This window comes from Meleagris gallopavo, chromosome 7, assembly GCF_905368555.1.
Source record: "Meleagris gallopavo chromosome 7, MGAL_WU_HG_1.1, whole genome shotgun sequence".
NCBI classification, from domain to species: Eukaryota; Metazoa; Chordata; class Aves; order Galliformes; family Phasianidae; genus Meleagris; species Meleagris gallopavo.
Window position 1 is genome coordinate 3,505,215 of NC_139410.1, and position 21,333 is coordinate 3,526,547.

Consider the following 21,333-nt stretch of genomic DNA (forward strand, 5'->3'; position numbering starts at 1 on the left):
GCAATCTCAATATTAATTTCAATAGTATGCCTAGATTCAGTAGCAGCACGTATGACTAGCAATAGTTCTGCAGTGAGAAGTAAACATTCTGTTGAGATGAGGAAAAGGAGCACTTACCTTTTAACATATATATAAAAAATCCAGTTATTGAGATTTAAGATGAGATTTCTGGATGCTTTCCCAGGCAAGCAGTTTGAAAGCTAAATCACAGAAGTCTGTTACATCCTAGAAAGACTCTGTATTCCTCACCTCATCAATGGAGCAGTGTCAGCCTTCAAATGCGTGACCTAGTTCACTAAGCTTTCAACCAATATGCCTGGTTTTAAGAAATACATATATGAAACTTTTTTTTTTTTTTTAACTAAAAATACATGTCATTTTAGCTCCACTAGAAAAAAAAAGGTTAAACATTTTTTCACACCGTGTGACTCAAATTACTGTACACACACTGCTTCAGAAATGTCATAAAACCATGCATGCGGGGCTCCAGCTGAGGGATTCCAGTAGCCCAGCGTCCCAGGTCGTCAGCAAATGGCTGAGGGATTATTTTAAGGCATTCTTTGTGTTTCAGTAGCCACGCACTTACCACGTTGTCACTTTCCTCAGCTCAGCTAACTTGTGCAAACGTTGAAGGGCTTTTTCCTGTTTCCTTTCATCCTTCCTTGACTTCGATGCTACATTTCGAGCAAACTCCCTCTGCTTCAATTCCTTGAGTCTCTGCAAGAAATCATCACATAAGCACAAAAACAAGACCAGGAATAATTAACATTTACAATGATAATTACTTTCTGGTAAGCAATTTCATACTCAGATTGATTTTCCAACCTAACCAAAGTGATCCATTCAATACATTTATAGATTTCAAGCAAATAACAAAAATGCCTCATGATTTTAGAGAGAGGCTAGGTAGGGCAGACATAATCAGATAATGGTATTGCATTTTTTGTGATTATTATAGACCAGCCTCAGTAGAACTAGACACTGTTCATCCCGAATCATATTTTGACCCCTTTACTCTTACTGCTGAAAGTGTAGGGCTGAAGTTGATGGGACTTCACGCCTCACGGTGTTGGTACAGTCTCACTCCAAGCAGTGGCTATTTTCAGTTTTCACTTACTGCTTATTTCGAGCTCTACCTATTTCTCTCAGTGAACCTGACAATAAAATCCCCAGTGACAGCACAGAACAACACTGAACCCACAGGGTATAGGGGGAATGCTTTAAAGGAGCACTTACACGATGTGGCATGCAAAAAAGGTGCCTGGGTTATGCAGACACAAGCGGTTCTTTTTCTTGCACTAAAACACAACCACATAAGCATCATTTTACCGATCCGAGCCTCTCCTCAGCCTAATCAAGTCATTATGCATTCAGCACATACAAGTTGTGGAACAGAAGAACCATTTAAAACTTTTAAGCAATTAAATTACTGTGCATAATTGCTACAAGTAGGTGTCAGTGTGTGAGACAGAAGAGTCTGGCTGCGGTTCCATATGCACAGCTTTCACGTTGGACTGTCTGCTTGTCTTTTCTGGAACTATCTGTTCTTGAGTTTGCCTTCTGTCAGATGTCCTGTCAAATAAACGGCCCTTCTTCCAGAATGGAAGGGTGATGAGCATAATCGTTCTGAGCATAACAGGAACTACTCCTAGAAAGTGATTTTTTTTTCTTATAACTACTGTCTCCAGCTTTTGCACGGAGGGCTTTAGCAATCTATAAGCATTATTCTTAGACAATATCCGAGAGGTTTACTGACCAAATGCATATGTGAGTGGAGCTGTTCTTAGCCTTAATCAAGAAGCTTCCAAAAATACTATTTCCTGGATATAAAAGGTCATCCAAGTGCAAAAATGCATGCTTCTATTCTTGGTTGTTGTGGCTCTTTTCCACGTGTCCTTATTCAGCCTCTGCTAAGTTACCGTTACCTGCATTTCCATACTGCACTTAGGTGTGTTAGTGGTAACTAGCAGAGCAATTAGCTGAATGTGTTTGTATTTTGTTGGGTTTTGCATGTGTTATACAAATGAAAATATTGCCCAGTTACACAAAAAATGTCACCAGTCCATGCATTCTGAGTATCACAAGGTCCCCAGTCAAAAATCATTCAAAGTAAATGGGAGCAACTAAAAGAAGTGTACCTTCTTAAAAAGCATAATTTCCCTAATGTTTTCTATGTCTTTCCATGTGGTGGGACTATTCACTAATGATGAGTGTTTCGTTTAATGCCTGTTTTTTCTGTTTGCTTCCGCGGATCAGTAAGCAAGTAATTAGCAGGCAGTCATACAGTATTTAAATGCGATGCCCTCATAATATTATCCTCTGCTTACGAACCAGCTCAAAATGTGCAAGTCTTTGCAAGTAACAAGTTCAACAAGCAGTTCACAATGAATAATTAACTGAGATTCCTCCAACAAAACCAAATGACTTCATAATGCATGATGCTGCCACAGGAATCTCCTCTGAGGTGCAAGCTCATGTGAGCCTGCCTTTCACCCTGTCTGAGGAGTCCCCAGGTGGGCAGTGCATGACAGCCAAACAAGATAAGCCCTAAGCAGAATGCCAACAAGACATATTTCTGCTCCCTTCACCCATGCCTTCAACTTTCCAGGTTATTCTGAAGAGGTTTTTCCAGTATTCCTTGTTTCAAAAAGCTCACGTCAAGTTCCCAAGTTCCTCCATGCATTATCAAAGGCACAAAACCAGATCCTGCTGCAGGAGACAAATGCCTGAAGACCTCAGTGGATCAAAGCCTCTCTACAGCAGAGAGGCATTAATGCATTAAGTGCACTTCTTTTTACAAGCCTTTTGCCACTCTGCAAAGTGTTTTATTCTTTTTTCTTTTTTTTTCAGTTGAAGATTTAAGCACTTGCAACAACTGCACTTCAAAACTAATAGGCCTTAAAAACATCAAGATGATGTTAATTAAAAGTATGCTCAGGACAGTGAAAGCGCATTAAGGTTGAACAGTGAAATACAATGGAGCTGCTTACTACAATAAGAAGTGATAAAATGAGGAAAGAAAGACCAAAACCAGTGACAAATAAAGCAGCTGATACATTCAAACCTGGAATTCCACATCTAAAGAAAACCGGTGCGACTTTCACACATTTTATGAAAAACAAGGGGAAATCATACCATGTCTCAGGACTGATAATGCAGTCTCAGAGTAGCATTAGTATCCCATATTAAAAGCAGACGTCCTCCCCAACACCAAAGCATCAGCTGAGGACTGCCTATTCAGAGAGGCTCTCATAGCCTGCCCTGCAATACATGTCTCAGCAGGCTGGGAACAACTTCAAGAGGGTCACGAACTGATGGGAATGGTTCTTCTAATAGCAGGAGCCAGGGGATTTCAGGACACTGCAGTTCAGATATGATGATGTTAATGTTCTGTTGACCTGAGATTAACAATTAAATTATGTGGACTTTTACAAGGTTTAAAATACCATAAATCCATTTCCTGATCAATGCAAGTATAAATTGCAGAACTTAACTGCCATGACATCAAATTTCGCTTACTGTTTCTTTATTTTATTTAAAATCAGGAAAAATGACTGTACTCCCAGCAGCCACTGAAACTCTCTAGAGTTCATATTACTGTTGGCTCCCTCCTCCCCTTCTAAAATGTTTCCACATAACAGACAACTATGTGTTGGTTGTTCAGCACTACCACAGAGGTGGCACAAGAATGGCACTTGGATTTATTTGAAATAAATGGAATATCCCTTCCCCTTAAGACCTTATACATTATCAAACATTATTAATGGTTACTAATTTTTTAAGCTTGTACTTATTTAAAAAAAAAATCTGATTACTGGCTGACACAAGGATTAAATACAAGAACTTCATAGCTACTGCTGACTGTTCTAGAAGCTGTGCATATCCCCCTTTCTCTGTTATAGTACGACTGCTTTCCAAATACTCCCTGCTAACTGAGATGGCTTGTTGCTTCTTTATGTGAATTATGGTATGACAAACAGAGCGACAATACACTCATTAGATAAGCACTTGTCTCAGCAAACCAGATTAGCATCCTTTCGCAAAAAGGATTGAGCTTAATCAATTATAAATAATAACCGAATATATCAGAGGTCTTGCAACACCTGTAAACACTCAAGTGGGGAATGAGATGCGCATTTAAAACACACAAGGTTGCTTTGAAAAAAGTAAAATATATCAATCTTCATTCTGCCTTTGGTGGTTTGTGGAGGCAAATATTTTTCTGTTCTGCAAGTGGAGCCACTTTCACCTTACACAGCAGGACAGAGCAGCACCTCGTTACCTGCGCTGCACTCTGCAGTGCTGCAGGGACTGCATGACCACCTCCCCTCTTAGCAAAAAGAATTTCTCCTTTTGAAAAGATTACATGAGCAATCAAAGCTCTGAGAAAATAAAAAAATACAACAACTTGCACTTTTAGTGCTACAAGCCTTCTCTAGCAGAAGCTAAAGAAGGCAAGTTACATCGACAGAAAGCAGAAACATTAAGATTTCGCAATTAAATGGGTAATTCAACCACTCCAACATAGAGCAAACTAACAGACAATCCATTTGTTTTCATTCTGCCACCCCGAAATTAATTGCTATAATATGCTCCTGAAGCAGAATTGGAACATAGGGGAATTTAACAGCAGCCTACAGCTACTTGGCGGGGAGTTGCAAAGCAGTTGGGACACTTGCTAATGGCTGGGAAAACCTCCCTGCAGGGCAAAATTTGTAACTAATTTGCAGGAAAGCCACATTTTTTGTGGTCAGATATTAGGTCTTCCATATGACAAGGTGTGTTCAGGTTGTGAATAATCCTTTTCCTTTTCTATTTCTACCCCAAATTACAGCCATAACCTCCTGATTGTCTTTTAATAGTAGAAGAAATCTAACACACGCTAAAATAAATATCTATGGGATTTTAAAGTAACAAGTCCTCAGAGTCCACAACAGTGCAGAAACAGCTGAAGAGGAGACGATGACAGAAGCCAGGAGGTGGACTCAGTGGGTCCCCCCTCCAACTCGGGATGTTCTCTGCTCCATGCTTCCAGAGCTTGCAGGCACGTTCATTTCTAACAGCCACGTAGGTAAAGCACCCCAGCAGCAATAACCAGCAAGCTCCATGGAAGCCACGCACTGTGGTTATGCTGTCAGTGCCATGTGCAGTGTGTGAGCAGATTTCCTTGTCCATCATTAACGTTCTGTTCTTAGTATGACATATTTCCCTCGGTAGCACATACAAGCACAGCTTGATTATAAAACACATCCGATTCTCCTTATCATTTGGGGATTTGTATTATCTTTAATTTTAAGCACGTCGGTGTAATGCAAAAACGTGCTTTGCTTCTCAGCACACTCGAGCACTGTGCAGTTGCTGAGAAGTGTGCAAGAAATAATTGTCAAGCTAGCTGTTACATTCAGACCCCACAGAAATAACAGATAACAAGTATTATTTATATGCATTACTATACAACCAAAAATTCGCATTGTTCTTTCTACATTTCTAACATCTATTTTTCTACTGCTAGAAAGGAACCGCTAGATTTCAATGCAGACAATATGAATAAATCGAACAAAACCGGACTAATGTTATTTTTTGAGAATAACTCATGCTCATCTACGAAACACCTTGCTAGTTTCTTGAGTTCAAGTAGATTTTCCTATGTAAGTTCATGGGAGAAAATAAACGGAGCAATCTTAAAATGAAAACTTCACTGGTTTCAAAATTGATAAAAATCAGAGTGTTCAATATTTTGCACATTTGCACATTTAGTACACATGACAGCTAGTTATCTTTCATGAAGATCTGACTAATTGCTCTTGATTAGGTAACTGCAGAAGATACGCCCTGGAGCAATAGAAGGAAAAAAAAAATATGCTTTTTAAAGCGTTTCCTTCAAAAATTATCTGTGAGAAACAAACTCATACTCCTTTATGTAATGATTAATGCCCTTTCCAGCACAGGAAGTCTCATGCTCAATTTGACATCCTTCTGCTATCTGCACGTCTGCCGCTCCCTTACAGCGCATCCTCTGCAGGATTCAGATAGCGTTCTGGCTCACAGCATGACAAGGCTCCAAGACTTTGACAAATAACAGGCTCTGGACTCCAAAGTAAGACTTTTGTTGCTTTTGTTTTAAGATAACTGTGTTCTCTGAAGTTGACTAAGTGGACCCAGTGTTGCCATTGTGCAAAAATATTGTTTTAAATGCACAGAATTGCTGAGCGCTGCATGCTGAATATTTTACTATCATCGCTAGGAACCACATGTACAGGAACAGCCTGCTCTTATTGCAAGCTTTAGCATATTTCTTGTTAGCTTCGGCAAAAATTAGCTGTGTACTTCATAAATATTAAAGCCAAGACCAAAGAAAGCATCATAAAACCACAGAATTACTATCTTGCCTACCAAATTAATGTTATTAGATAGTGAACATGAAGTTGACACACATTTGTACAGCTGGAAAGTGGTTACGTTTGCTAGGCCATTATTAAAGAATATTTATTTTAATGACTCTAGGCCTAATTCTGCTGCTCTTGAACTCAACAGAGAAACTCTTGCTAAGCTTAGGGAGAGCAGACTTTATAAATTCTACATGCAAATTTTCAGCAACACTTAAGGGAGCTTCTTCAGCCACAAAGATTAAAGATGGGATAGGTGCATGTCACATCCCTTTTTAAGGATCACTTGGCCTTTATATCCACTTCTGCACCACTTAGGAGTCTAATTAAAAAAACAACAACACAAGCAACATTTTAGGTCCTGTTAAGAAATGGTAATGCTGAGCAATGTCAGAGAGGAGGGCAACGCTATAGAGAAAGGGCTTGACACACGTGCTGCTCAGAGTGTAGGGCTGCCCTATGAGGTACCAGCTTGTCTTTGCTTCTTTTGAGTGACAACTGGAGTGGCATCCTGCATAGCATGGGTCACTTCACATGACACATGTCATTCTCTGGCTCTATTCACCTCCACCATTTTGCTCCAGCAGAGAAACATAAGCACCCAGAATAATCTTTCTGAGTATAGATTGATACTTTCAGGCTTGACAGTTCTGCTGCAATCCAAATATTCATTCAGTGAGGCACTGCCTCCTGATATATTTGGGTGGATGCTGGTCAATGAATGCTAAACGTTGAGGTCTGGTCTATTCTCTGGCCATTTACAATTTCCCATATATAAATAACAAGAGCTCAACATCCCAATTAAGCTCTGCCCATAAAGGTTTAAGGTACTGGAAAAATCCTCCCCTTGAATACCATTCATCTTCCACAAATCTCTTTGCAGGAGCTGTGGCTTCCTCATCCAGAACTCCTTTTAGAGAAAGGTCACCTTTGCCTCTGTGGAAAGGGAACATTGGATTTCCCTTTAGAATCACTTTCCAGACGGAGACAAAAAGACTAGAAAAGGGATGACTCCATCCAATGCAAAGCTGTTGATGTCAGCCTTTGAAGCTACCTTTTGCCCATTTTGGAGACTGCCTTGCTATTTATGGCATGAATGGCATACTTGGCAGCTCTGAGTTGAGACTTCACCCAAGAACTCCGTTCCAGTGTCCTCCAGTATCAAACAACAGCAATGTTTTATTTTTACTTTGCTCAAAATGATTCTCTGCCTTCATCAGAGCTCTACGTCCCCTGGGGGCCTTTGCTGCCATTCTGATTCTTTCTCCTTCCTTACCAAAGGGGATCGCAATACCCTTTCTAAAAGCACGCTGAAAATTGCAAGCAGAAGTCTTCAAAAAACTTCTCTTTGGTCTTCTTCTTGGCCAGTCACATTTTAGGAAAGATCGCCACAGAGACTGAAGTGAGCCTACCACATCTTAAGTCTCTCCAGTCTTTATCGTGTTCACAATGACAGAGAAAGGAGGAAATAATATTTATAGCCAGGTCCTCCAAATACTTTCTACATTCCTTGAAGGATACTCTAATAATAGTGATGGGCTGAAGCAGACACATGAATTCCCTGAAGGTGAGCTCTTGATTCTAATTCTTTCAGTCAGAGATAAATCATAGTCGCTTTCTCGTACTGGTATTATATTGGATCACACTCAAAGCCTCTGTTCACAAATTGATTCTCATCAGCAGGGTGCGGTCCTTGCCAAAAATTATCCCACAGCTATGACAAGCTTCTTCAAAGAATAAATTTGAGCAAAGGAAAACCGAGGAGGAGAGCAGGACTTCTGGCACATCTCAGCCACAACTAAGTGGCACTGACAAAATTTTATTTACCCTTAAGAAAACCATAAAAAACCATTAATTCAGATTCCTCTGAGTGAAACACAATATTAAAGAAAAAAAAAACAACATTAAACATAAAGATTACATCTTGGAAAGGAAAATGAATTAATACTGTAATTTGGCTTATGCTTTCATTTTCAACCATCTAAATGAAGAATGTTGAAACATAATGTTGATAACACACCAGTGATGTGAATGTAAATAGCTGATATTGGTAGCAAGTGGTTACAAGAGCATTGCTTGGTTATGAGAGCACACATCTGTATTTATGTATGTCTTCTAGTGTGTCACCACTTTTGCAATGAAATATTAATAACTGCGGAGCAAGAATGTATCTGTCACTACCTCATGCTTAAGTATTACTGAAGTTATCAGTAAATCACAGCCTGGAGGCTGCTGAAGGAAAACAGGACTACCAGAGAGGGCTCCAGAAGTGCAAGCACGAGATCATAGCGAAGGCCTCGGGAGCGCAAGCACAGGATGACACACCAGGGTCCCAGGACTATAAACAACTCACCAGTGCTCAACTACTGCGTGCCAAAGGAATGCAACTTCAGAATATGGATAAAACTAAGTTTAGGGATAAAAAGAGAACGACAAAGTATCCAGCATATCTGAAACTATACACAAGATAACAATTGACTGTAATACGCAGTTACGGACCACTAAAGACAGAGCAAATAAGTTATTAAGTACATAAAAATGGCTCTCAGACAGACCTCCGTGAGAAGGCACCGTCACCATCCAATTCACCCTCTCGGCTAGGAGGAAGAGGCCACCAACACCGTCATCATATCCCCTCCCCGTGAAGAACTACATAACAGCACCTCCCTTTTTCTACTGTAGGAGCATCAGTGAAGCACTGGGACACTACAGAAGGATTAGATACTAGAGAGCTTGTGTCTGTCTATATCCTTACTGGGAAAGTGGTGGTATAATTGGATAATCTGGACAGTAAGCGCTGGTATCACTGCTAGTAATAACTCATTTGTTATGCTGAGTCTTGAGCTGAGCTAACAGCCAATTCTTGGCTTTGTCTATGTTTTTCTGCCCCACGCAGCTGCAGAAGGCACTGGTTGGGGGCCCTTGAGCCCTGGCTGCTACGTGGGCAAACAGGGCAGGGCTGAGATCCAGTGGAGCAGGGCAAGCTCTCTGCCTTGGTGTTTACCAGAAGCAATCCCAGGTAACGTTCCCTCATCCAACACGGATATCAGCCTTTCAGGAGATAATTTGCTCTTGATTAAGAATCACTAGGAAATTAATAAAAACAATAATTAGCTAATGAAGCACAGCTCATTACTGAAAGGAAATGTACCCAAATCTCAGTCCACATTCTTCATGGCAGAAGGCAATTTCTGGGGAAAGCCGACAACACCCTGTTTTACATTTTTTATTACAGCAGTCAGGGTACTCCTCACACACTGTGGGTTCTGATTAACAGGTGATCACACTAAGAGGAAAGCACAAAGCAACACTGAACTCTGGAATATGAACTGCTATATGTTCAGGCTTTGAGGAAAAGAAGAAAAATAAGCACGCAGGAAATTATCTATCTAACATGAAGAAGAGGAGTAATTAACTAGGTGGGCCTTCTGTATATCTCAGCAGAAGGCAGATTTAAAGCGTCGCTGTGCTCACTGTGAAGGTATTTCTGGACAAAAAATTGCCGCAGAAAATGGAAAACAAAAGCAGAAGCTTTATCATTTCAAGGTCAACAATGCTATGTATTTAGGGAAGCTTAAAAAAAATAGCGCTTCACGCTCTTTCCCTACAGCAAATACAAATAAACAAGCAGAAGTACTTAACAACTGAGAACTAACAGTGATAGACATGAGAGCCTTGTCCACCCCTCTGAAAAGATCAGAAGAAATAATCTTAGAAGTCTTCTCGCTCTGCGAACAAGCCTCTTCCCATCCTCAAGCACTACACAAGCATGAGTACAGCACTCTGCAATTAGTAAGTATTTAGAGAGCAGACAATTTCTGCTCAAGACTCACACTCTTGAAACAAGTATCTTCGTTGCTATTTAATTTGGCACTTCTCACCTGGGGGCGATTTGCATATTTTTTCTGTTTCTGATTCACCAAAGATTTTGGGTTTCAAAGTTCTTTACACACTTCCTTTTCTACAGAGGTCTATAAAAACAGAAGCAAATCATGGCATTTCCTTCTATCCCAGCAAAGATTTGCCTGCTTTCTGCCCATGTTATCTCCCATAGAAACCTAGATATTTCAGACGTCTGCTTTCAGTCTTCGCAATACCCTTAAAGTAGGCTGCTCTTAAGACATCAATTCTGCCTTAAGGTCCCCATGTTACCACTTCAACATTTTTTAGCAATATGCTATTGTGCCCTCTGGGTTGGGACAGGAAAATATCTGTAAAATACTTGCCTCTCCCTGCCACATCCTCCTCTGCTTTTCTTCAACTGCCACAGAGGATGCTTAGAGAAGGTTAGAAGGGCATAAATTTATACAAGTGATACTTTCTTCCTTCTGCACATCTAGGATTTATTGTTGGAATTCTCTCTCTTAATGGCAGCAAAGTGACTCATCCTTTATTAAAATCTTGAAACAGTTCATCAAATTGTCATCCCCCAAAACTATTTCTTGCTTGTTTGCGTAGGATGAGGCTACATAAGTCACAGAAAGACTCAGAAAGGCTATGAAAATTTCAGTGTAGTTTTAATAACTTGATTGTAACATTTATACAGTGTTTTCTATTCTCTTCAAATCTCATTAGCATGTAGCACTTCATGGGATAAACTGAATGCGGGCTATGCCTGGGATCAACATTTTATTGCCAAGGTTTTGGCCCTTTTAAAATCTGGAAATTTACCAAATCTTTAAATCAAATCCTGGGTGAGAAAATTGCAAATGGCCATCTTCGTGGAAGTAAATTTAGCTTTTATACTGTTAGCTAACCAAAATTTCTCCAAATAATTGCATGGAAAAAGGGACACTAAATACACAATAAAAGGACTGTGTGGTTAATTTTACATCATCCTTAGCATTTCTTGAATCAAAATATTAAAATTTTGTAGCGTTAAAACTTTAAGCTCTGATACACTTCTGTTCAAGAGATAAAGATTGATGAAGTCTAAGAACAAAACCAATGAACACCAAAGCTTAGACAGTTGGCTTTTTGAATGAATTCCTGTCAGGAATTCAGATCCTTCCCCTACACATTATGCCATGCTGCAGAATCTCACAGCCTCCTTTGGAAATGAACGGACACTAGATTACTGAAAAATATTACGAGGCTGATGCTCCTAAACAAGAAAATACATTAGCATAGCTGCAGTTTGCTTTCCTTTTTAACAGATGTTGCAGAACAAATCTCATATGTCTACAAAGAGTGCTCATCGCTCTGATGATGTGAACCTTCCCTTCTGCCCGTGGCAGTATCACAAGGAATAAATCATTCTGTTTGAAATTCCTGCTGACCCTCAAGATGCCAGCTGGTGCCCTACATGCAGCACACCTGCAACCAGACTCCTGTTTAGTACCAATGAAAGCATTGCCTTCTCCACTGTCATTCTGGGTAAGTCCTAGAGCCATTGACACATCAGAGTTTAGCAGGCTCACGCTCCTCTGCCCAGCTCTGCTCACACTCATACTTCTCACCTCCTCTGGCAATTGTTTCCATAGGAAGTGCAATCAAAGCAGCTTATTTTACTTATATAAACTTGGAAAAGTTGTGATAGCCTTTAGAAAGAATACAGAAGCATGTACGAGTCCTTTCTTCTTCCACACAGCTATGCTTTGCTCCAAATATTTCCTGAGTTTTTTGCAACTTCAGCAATCACCAGCGAAGCTCTTCTCCAATTCTCATCCGCACATCCCCTCCAGTGACACACATTTAGTTCTTAAATCATACCTTGACAAGGACTTTCATACATGTTGTATGTACTGTATATAGAGCCACCTCCTTTTCTTCATTTTGAAGCAGGTTGCATTCGCTTAGTTCAATGACTGTAGTTCCTATTGGAAAAACACTGGCTAGCCAATATTCTCACTGAGCCTCTTTCTTCATGGCCTGAATAACTACTGCTCACCATGCCACGTAGTAGTAATCCTTTCTCTCCTGTCCCTTATCAGGCAATATCGACTCAGAGACGTTCCCTCTTTCCTCAGGGCAGTTCAGTTCCTTAAAAACGTTTCATCGGTCTGTCAAAAGGCATGAGGAAACCCAAACAGGCTGTGCTAGCCCAATGGCACTTACGTGTTTGAAACTCAAAGACAAAAAGTAGTATTTTTTCTTGCCAAAACTTATCTTTCCGCTACCAACAGATTACAGTGCAAGAATTTCTTTTCTATTTCTTTTTCAGGCGCTGGAGCAGAGGAGTACACCTGTATCACATCTATCACTGAAATGCAGCCACCATCGACTTAGACCACGGCAGCTGTTTGATGGCGTGCACCAATTACACCTAGCAGTGAGGACAGGAAGGGAAGAAGGCGCTGTAATCAGCAGAGGCTACGGGGGGGATTCATGTAACACAACCTAATTACTTGCCTGGATTTTGGCCAGTACACTAACTAGAGATACCATCCTCACTCCTAAGCAAGCAGCCTTGAAACTTCAATTATTGCGGTGGTCAAGGTCTTAGTTTTATATCTTGAAGGCAGCAACTCCAGCAACACAATTATATTACTCCAGTACTGACTCAACAGAGAAAGTGCCACCCGCTGAAACGCCATCGTGTCCTGTAGCATATAAATGATAATTAGCGGTCTTTTTTTTTTTTCCCCAGAAATTATGAGATGCTCTATAGGCTGCACAGCATGAGATTTGATAAGATGAGAGCACTGGGTGGTATAGCTAATAAATCAGTTTACTGTACAACCTCATTTCTTTAATGAACGGCAAATACCTGAGCCTCAGCAAAGAGCTCCAGGCACACACTTGCAGAACGAAATGCTGGATGTAATTTTTGTGTTGTCTCTGAAGAGGGAGTGCTGACCTACCACTAGGCATTAGCAAACAGTCTCCTGCCAGGGGGCAATGCTAAGTGTAAACCTTGATGTAAGAATTAAAACATAAAATCCAAAATACCAGAAGAGATAAGTGGCAAAGCCATTATCGGAGAATAGCCCAGCAGAGGTACCATTTTCATAAGAGAGTAACTTTTAGAAGCTGACAAGAGCTGTCAAGAGCTGTCAAGGTGTCAGGCCGGGAGAAGAGCCAGCACAATTAACATATACTAGGCTTCAATCTGCTGCGCGGGGAAAAAAGAGGGATTTGTTTTGGACAATTACAAGTTAATAAATGGAAGTGTCAGTTCCTCTGCAGTTATTTCTACAGCACACATTAAATTGTACTAAAGGCCAAAACCTTTCACAGTTCCTGTCATGGTAGGCAACAGTACCATTATTTTATATTTCAGGCAATGTCAATGACAGCAGTTACAAATGTCCAAGAAAATATTTCCCCTAGCAGCGTATCAGGCAGTTTACTTGGCAGAAATCATCTGTGCTCTGAGCAGTGACTAGTGGTTTAGATTTTTATAATGAAGACTATTTTTTCCCCTGCAAAACACACACATACAAATGAGTGCTGGAAGTGAAGTGCTCGGAAAGTCATCTCTGTTCAGATGGCACCCCAAGAGATTTGCAAAGGATTCAAACTCACCATGCATACAGAGGAAGGCACAGAAGCCTCCATGTAGAAGTGAACCCACACTGCATGAGGAGCAGCTATCGAAGCTTGAATTTTATCCCAAATCCTTACAGAATGGAAAAAAAGCTTAAAAATCCCATACGTCTTAATGCAAGCTTTTTTCTCCTCTGTTGCTGAAGGAAAATGGTTTGACATGATTTTTGCCTTGTTGCTCTTCCCGTTAATCAAGCCAGAAAGATGAATCATTAGCTGTTTTATCTTCCTTTTGTTCACAGTCAGACAGGTGTGCAGAACCAAAGCAAAATACTACAGCAGTGTTTAAAAGAAATCCGCTACCCACAGAGTAATTTGGGAAATACTACCTATTAGTTAAGTCATTATCCATCCTTACTGAAGTAAAATAACCCCCCGATTCATCATCAAAAGTGAGGTTATCCACACATACTATTTTAAGACTGCCCAATTGCTACTGCTGCAAATACTATTTTTTGGTTATGAGAGCTCTGCTTTGGCAGCCGGCTGCTCCTCCTCACTCTGAGGAAGTTTAAAAACAAATTAAAGATCCTAAAATGGGCTTGGGAACAGCATACACCTCGCAGGAATCTTGGCATGGGGTGAATGGACAGCTGCTTCAGTCCTGACCTATTTCTAAGCATCTGAACAAACACATCTCTTTATAAATACTACCTGCAGAGTACTCTTTCAGTTGTTGATCTCCCAGTCATTATATGAGCATCTCAGAAACTTCCTTTGCTTTTCCAGCCCTGAGTTGAATTGAGTTACGTTGGATCTGGCCATAGGAGCAAGTTTTTAACGCACACAGGTGAACTAGAGCAACTTAAGCTAGGTTATATTTTTAATATATTTCTAATTATACAACTCATACCATTTTATCAACCTTATAAAGTAGGCTGATGCCAGGAAAATGTACTAATTGTGGTATCCCTCAGAATTGCAAAACTATGAGCAGGAACAAGGGAAGAAAATGAAGTAACCCACATTAGTAGCATTCATTATCCTCACATTCAAAGAAAGGAAAAAATAAAGATTCATTAAGCAAGAAACAAGCCTTGAGATGGCAGACAAGAAAGTCCCTTGCTGGGGCAGAGAAGTAGGACTGCAGAGAGACAAGGCAGAGGACGAGGTGGCAGCAGCCCATGATTTATAAATCAGATGACAGAGATAACTAATTCCTATTAGTTCAATGCTTGCTTAGTGAAAGAAAAAGGCAAACTAAGGATGAGGAGTTTGATAAGCATCATTTTAATGTTTCATTTATTTTTTTCTATTTTTTTTCCATCTGTGAGAACCCATTTTCATATGTGTCTTTTGTTCAATTTTTTATTGTATCTAGCGACAGCCCTATCTCATATACAGTATCTTTCATCTATGAGAGAAAGGCTACTGACCACCTTAAGCATCCTTAAACAAACGCCCTGCTCTTGCACTGCTCACTCTAACTGAAGCCCCTTCGGCCAGAGGAATGGTTGCTTTCTTACAGCTAGAGAGGGATACCAATAATGGCAGGGAGGAATGTGCACATTTGGGGTGAAGGGATGAGCTGATCCCTAAGGGAGTCTCCAATAGCTATCTTTAACAGCTGGTAGTGCTGGAAACCTTCCCTTCTCAACATTCTTGTTGAGTCCAGGCTTCCTTTCTCTCCCTCGTGGAATTTGTAGGCTAATACATCTCTGCGTGATCACAAGTGATGTAACACAGTGAGATCCTGTCTGTACCAGATGCAAACGTGCAGTTGTCAGTATAAGCACAGAATTTTAAAGCTATACAAAATATATGCAAAGAAGGGTGATTCATCCAAAAAAAAAAAAAAAAAAAAGCATTAAAAAGTGGGTTTTTTTTCATTTAATAGATTTTTGTCATTTCTCTGACTTTCAGTGACAGAAAAGTGGATGCAGGTTACATAGAGCTAACTTTTTGCATGAACTCTTGGTAGCATTAGCATATCAAGATGACAGCAGCATGAGAGAAGCAGGAAGCTGGGCATTTAAAAGTAGCAGCATTAATAATGAATGAGCTTGAATTAATATTATTCATTATTTATATTATGGCGTACCATGGGTTTCAGTCAGTTCTAATTTAAGAAAAGATGCAACATGCTGTTGTTTCCTTCAAGGAAAGAGAAGGATGCCTGCAAGAGAGGCAAAGACACAAAGCCCAGCTGTATTTATGTTGTCTTCTGCAGGCAGAAAGTCTTAAAATAAAGAAAGAAACAAAAATAATTCAGCCAAAAGACAGTAGCGCTTTCTATAATTTGATGTTAAACCACAACTCTTCTGCCACATATGGAGCCTTTGGAAGGAAATAAAAGGTTCTTTGCAGAATAATTGAGGTTTGTCACAAGGATGCTTGTCTCGAGCAGGCATAGATGAAAGCCTAGTGAGAAACTAGGGCTATTTCTCAAATAACACCATATGGTATCCTTGAAATGAAGGAAGAGGCTGGGCTGAATTCAAAACAGGACTTATGGGAGGAGCACACTTCTAATTTTCTTTTCCACCAACACTTGAAACCTTCTTAAACAAGGGCTGCTGTCCGTCTGTTGGCAGAGCTCAGGAGCAGCCGCAGTACTGCTCTTTTGAACCATCCCTCGTTCCAAAACTTTTATGTGCTGTGTGAGGGTGGGGAAAGTTCAACTTAGTGAGTTGTTCAGATCTTTGCTAGACAGTTAAAATTGTAGCAGTAACTGAGAAATAAAAAAATCGAGACCTACTAACCGCTGAAGCTCACACAGAACAGGCTCTGCAGTTAGACTGTTCCTAGAAAAGGGGAATCACTTGTATGTATGCTGCCTGTCTACTCACATCTCCTTCCAAAAGACAACACAAATCACAATGTTGTGTTCCACTAATGGGTGAGAACTACAACTTAAAAAAGAACAAGCTCATCTTGAGAGGTTGGAATTTAATACATTACTGTCAACGTACATCTGTCTTTCATTTAAGAAAACTTAGAACTTTATTGTAAATAATATTCTTTCCTTGATTTCTGACAACTCAAAACCAGGGAACAAGCAAATTATTGTCATGCTTTTCACTTCTTAAACTTAATCTACATTCTACTTGATTAGTTTCAGGACAGCAATGGGATTGCCTTTGGAATTCGAGAAAATTACAGAAAATGTATTCAAGTTGATTGGTTTGAACTTTGCAGCCACAATAACACTTAAGTAAGTTTGGGAGAGCGATTTTGTTCAAGAATAAATGACAACAAAAAAAAGAATATTTTTCTTCCAGATAATTGCTTGGCTGATCTACAGCCTGACACAACAAAGCATGTGATAGGAAAACTCTCATTTGATCTCAAAAATTGCATAAGTCAAGGTATCAATCATTTCTCTCCATTGGAATATTTTATGCCAAAGTATGCATTACAATATGCAGGCTGCTTCAGGAAAGTGCTTCCTATTTTCAGATCTCAATTATTATCTTCATTCTTATCTTCGTGCTGAATAGAAAAAAGAATTTTCTTTTGTAACAACACTGGCCAAGTAGCAGATACCTGATAAATACTGATATAGCAAAGCTAAGTTTAAAACTTGCCTTGACTTCAGCTGATTTACACACAGAACGTTTCATGCACTGATGAAATTCAACTGAATGTTGATGAAGCTCAACTAAAATATGAGAGTATGACTTTCAATAACACAGTGAACCACACAACAGTGGAAATACATGCTGGGGAGATAAATGCACAGGATGTATTGAGTACATCATATTTCACTGTATCTCCCTCTGTGGTTTCTTTTAGACTAGTTATATTCCCAGTGCACAGGTTTTATGTTATAAAAAAATTAAAATAACTAAAAGTTCAAAAGCCAATATATGATGGAAACCGAAGCAAATTCGGCAGGGACTGCACCAGGACATTTAACAGTGATCTGAGTGACACACGTGTGCAGACACACCTGAGGATGACACTTGGGCAATGGGTGGATGAATTATATTTGTGTTTATTTTGCACAGAGATGTTCTATCAGTTATTTAACAGCATAAGGACTGACAGGGATATTGAAAAGGACAGAGGATGCAGTAATTCAAGACAGAAAAAATGAGATAAATCAGAGTAAACACCAAGTTTCTAAGCTCAGAAGGGGGTGCAGCTGAGTAGGGCTAGTTCTGTATTAAAGAAAGGGCTTCTGGTGGAACCACGAGTACCAGCACATGGGGGTTAATATTCTGTTTGCAGACTATCTATGGGACCAGGCAGAGTATATGTTTTTCTACAGTAATTATGTTTGTTCTAAAACACCTCTTTGGGAAAAATAAGTCAATTGCAGTATAGAATTTCCTTTTAATTAAAAAAAAAAAAAAAGTTATAATTGTCAATAGTTATTATACTTAAATACATTTTCTTTGGTAGGTAAGAAACAGAAGGCTGGTTAGCAACAAGACTGAATTCTGCAGTATTTACTCAAGAATACTCTGAACTTAAGTGTCAGTACATGTTTGGAGCTGAAGAGTGTCTAAACATTCCCTAACAGAGAAACTTGCCAAGGAGCCGATTCCTAGAATTACATTTTATGGGTAAAATAAAAACAGGAGGGAAAATAAATCAGCTTTTTCTTTCGTTCAGGAAACAGCATAGGAAGTTCCTCCTCAAATAAATTCAGCCATTGCCAGCTAACTCTCAGACATCACCTACTTAACTTGCAAACAGGCTCTGCCATCCCAGCTGGCACCCAGGCGCTGCCTTGCCCCAGGCACCCAATGCCAGCAGCACAGCCCCAGGGGCACTCACAGCACAGCAGGGCTCTGCAGGAGCAGCTCACCTCTTAGCCAGTCAGCCACCAAGACAATCCCCTTGGACAATCCTCTCCGGTGTTATGCTGTGAGTACGTTCTCATACTTCCAGACAGAGGCGATTCTGCCTTATATTCCTATCTTAGGAAAAGGAGGAGGTGTTTTGTGGTTGTGTGTGGGCTACAAATGCACATGTATCTATAAGAACACACAGATGAATGTTTGTTGGTGTTCCCTTCATATTTAAAAAGAAATGAAAAGATAAGCATCTTTTCCTAAGGGAAAAAATTCAATCCAGGCAGAAATGAAAAATTATGTTCTGTGAGTGGGAAATAACATTTAGAAAGAGCCAAATACTCATATAAAATCATTTAAATCCTATTTTATGCCTGCTTCACTTTGAGAAAAGTTAAGATTGCCCATAAAGGCACACAGTGATATCACTGCCTTGTAACCTGAGAAAAAAGCTGAACTAAAGGAAGAAACACACAATTTCTCCTTTCCTGGAAGCTTGACCACGAGAATCCTGACTGTTTTCCAGACTGATAGTTCATTGGGCACACAGCAGAGAAAGCACACAGCAACATACTACACTCGCAAGGAAAGGAAAAGATATTGCAATAAGTGCTGCAGGAAGGGGGCTTTGTTCCTCAACCCCCCAGTCCAGTGGGTTGGCACCTGGAGATCCTTGCCTTCTTCTGTTCCGTGTGGGCCTAGCTGGTGATCAAAGAAGGGTTTCTTTCATCTTTTGAGGATGTTGATGGCCATGAGCACTCCCCCATGACCTTCTTGTCTGCTCTGTTATCTCAAACATCCCCTTCTGGCTGGGCTCAGTGTGCACTAAGATCCAAGCAAACGCAGTGCTACCGCCAGCAGCAGCGAGTTATGTCATATACATACAACATGCTTGTTTTGCTTATGAAGTAACTCCTAACAATGTCTTTTGAAGCTCTTAAGGCTTTGTTCTGTACTAGAATAAAACTCTTTTTTGACACATTGCTCAGGAAGAAGACGTCTTTTTGAGAATTATTGTTTCTGTGCTTCTAAGATGGTATATAATGTGTTGTCTTAGTCTAATCCAAATAGCTTCAGTGGGACTCAGCCTGCAAAGGGCAGCCTCGAAAAAGCAACCTAAGATACTACTGCCTCCCAGTAAACATCTTTCTCTTCAGCAACTGTGGGGACTGAGCTGCTGCAATCCATGTTTTCACCTATTTAAATTATGTTCCTCCTAACCCAACACAAACAGATGGGAACGCAGGCCAACTAAGGGGCAGAAAAGCCCTATTTCTCTCACGTACTTCTGTTGCTTTGAAGTTACAGAGAATAAAGAGCAGTGAGGCATATTAAGATCAGTCTTTACCAGGACACAGCTTCCACTGTCAACCGTCCACTTGCCCAATTTCCTGTGGTCCCCATGAGCACTCCAAGAACTAAGACATTCTTTCAAGCAGCTTTTGTTTTCCTATCTGAAATGTCCATATAATTGAAGAGAGCTACACGTGTCGCATAGGCAAACAGAACATCTATTCTGAGGATCACATACTCAAGATGATCAAAGGTCAGATTTTTGATGGGCTGCAGATTAATGTTCTCCGATCTACTTGGCATTAACTCTAAAACTGTGCAAAGAAGAAAAACGAGTAAAGGAAAATGTACACACTGTGGCTGAGATACAGAACAATGGTATCTAGTAATTTAGTCTTCCTCTATAATTTCTACTTTAGTATCTCCATAAAATTTTAAATACATTTTTAGAGCGAGAAGATCATTTTCATCCAGGGAGAGAGTTTTGCAAAACGACCTCTGATTCTGGGTGAAAAGTATCCTGCTAATAATTTACTTAACTGATTCTATTTGCATACGTAGATGCAAATACATTGAGACTCTTCAGTGCAGCATTTTTGTTCTGGTACGCAGGAAAACAGTGCAGGGAAAGGAAAGTACATCAAAACCCGGTGTGCTGCTATGATATTAGGTGATAAATCAGGTCTGGGATGGAGAGGAAGACTTTCACATTCAAGAATAAAAGCACTTTGTTCTGGCAGCAACAAGCCTCTTGAGGAGTGATGGATGCAGGAAACCCAGCTGTGTGATCCACTGACAGGACAAAACAACTCACCGCCTCCGAAGGGCTACGAAAAGACGAAGGTCATTCACAGCTTTACACTTGCTGCTCTGCCACATTTATCAAAACAGCAGCATTTCAAGGAGCATGGGCAGCATTTTTTTTCCTATCCTGTGTTAATACAGCATTTCAGAAAGCTCTTTGTATGCTTCCAAATGCTTAAGGAAATGCATAAAATTATACAGATGCTTTTGAGTCCTCAGATGGGTCTCAAAACCACAATCCATTATTTTAGATCACCATTATCAAACAGGAATTCTCTCATTAGTACACTGAATAATACAGGTTCAGCCTTTGTCACATGTCTATCTGAATTGGGCCCATAACACTTTTCGTTGTAGACACCTATATTCAATTTTATTTTATTTTATTTTATTTTATTTATTTATTTATTTATTTATTTGGTCCAGGCTTTCAAAGCAAACAAAGAATTTCATTTTTCTTCATTACCACTTTTCAAGTTGCTTTTCCAGGACTATTTCTTAAAGCTAGAGATATTACTCTCCCAACCATACTGTCAAAGCTAAGACAAAGAAAGCACTAACAGAGGCAGGTGCAGACCCCTATATATTGGTCTGAACTCCTCCAAGTTCTAGGCAATAAA

At 39.9% G+C, this 21,333-nt stretch overlaps 1 protein-coding gene across 1 annotated transcript in view; it reads right to left on the minus strand.

The window, feature by feature from the left end:
• The window catches only part of ZNF804A (zinc finger protein 804A), a 132,719-nt gene that overhangs the window by 5,336 nt on the left and 106,050 nt on the right, over positions 1 to 21,333 (minus strand). The window contains exon 3 of the mRNA XM_085228419.1: positions 587 to 717. Within this exon, the coding sequence (XP_085084545.1) occupies positions 587 to 717 (131 nt within the window). The remainder of the gene's footprint in view (positions 1 to 586; positions 718 to 21,333) is intronic.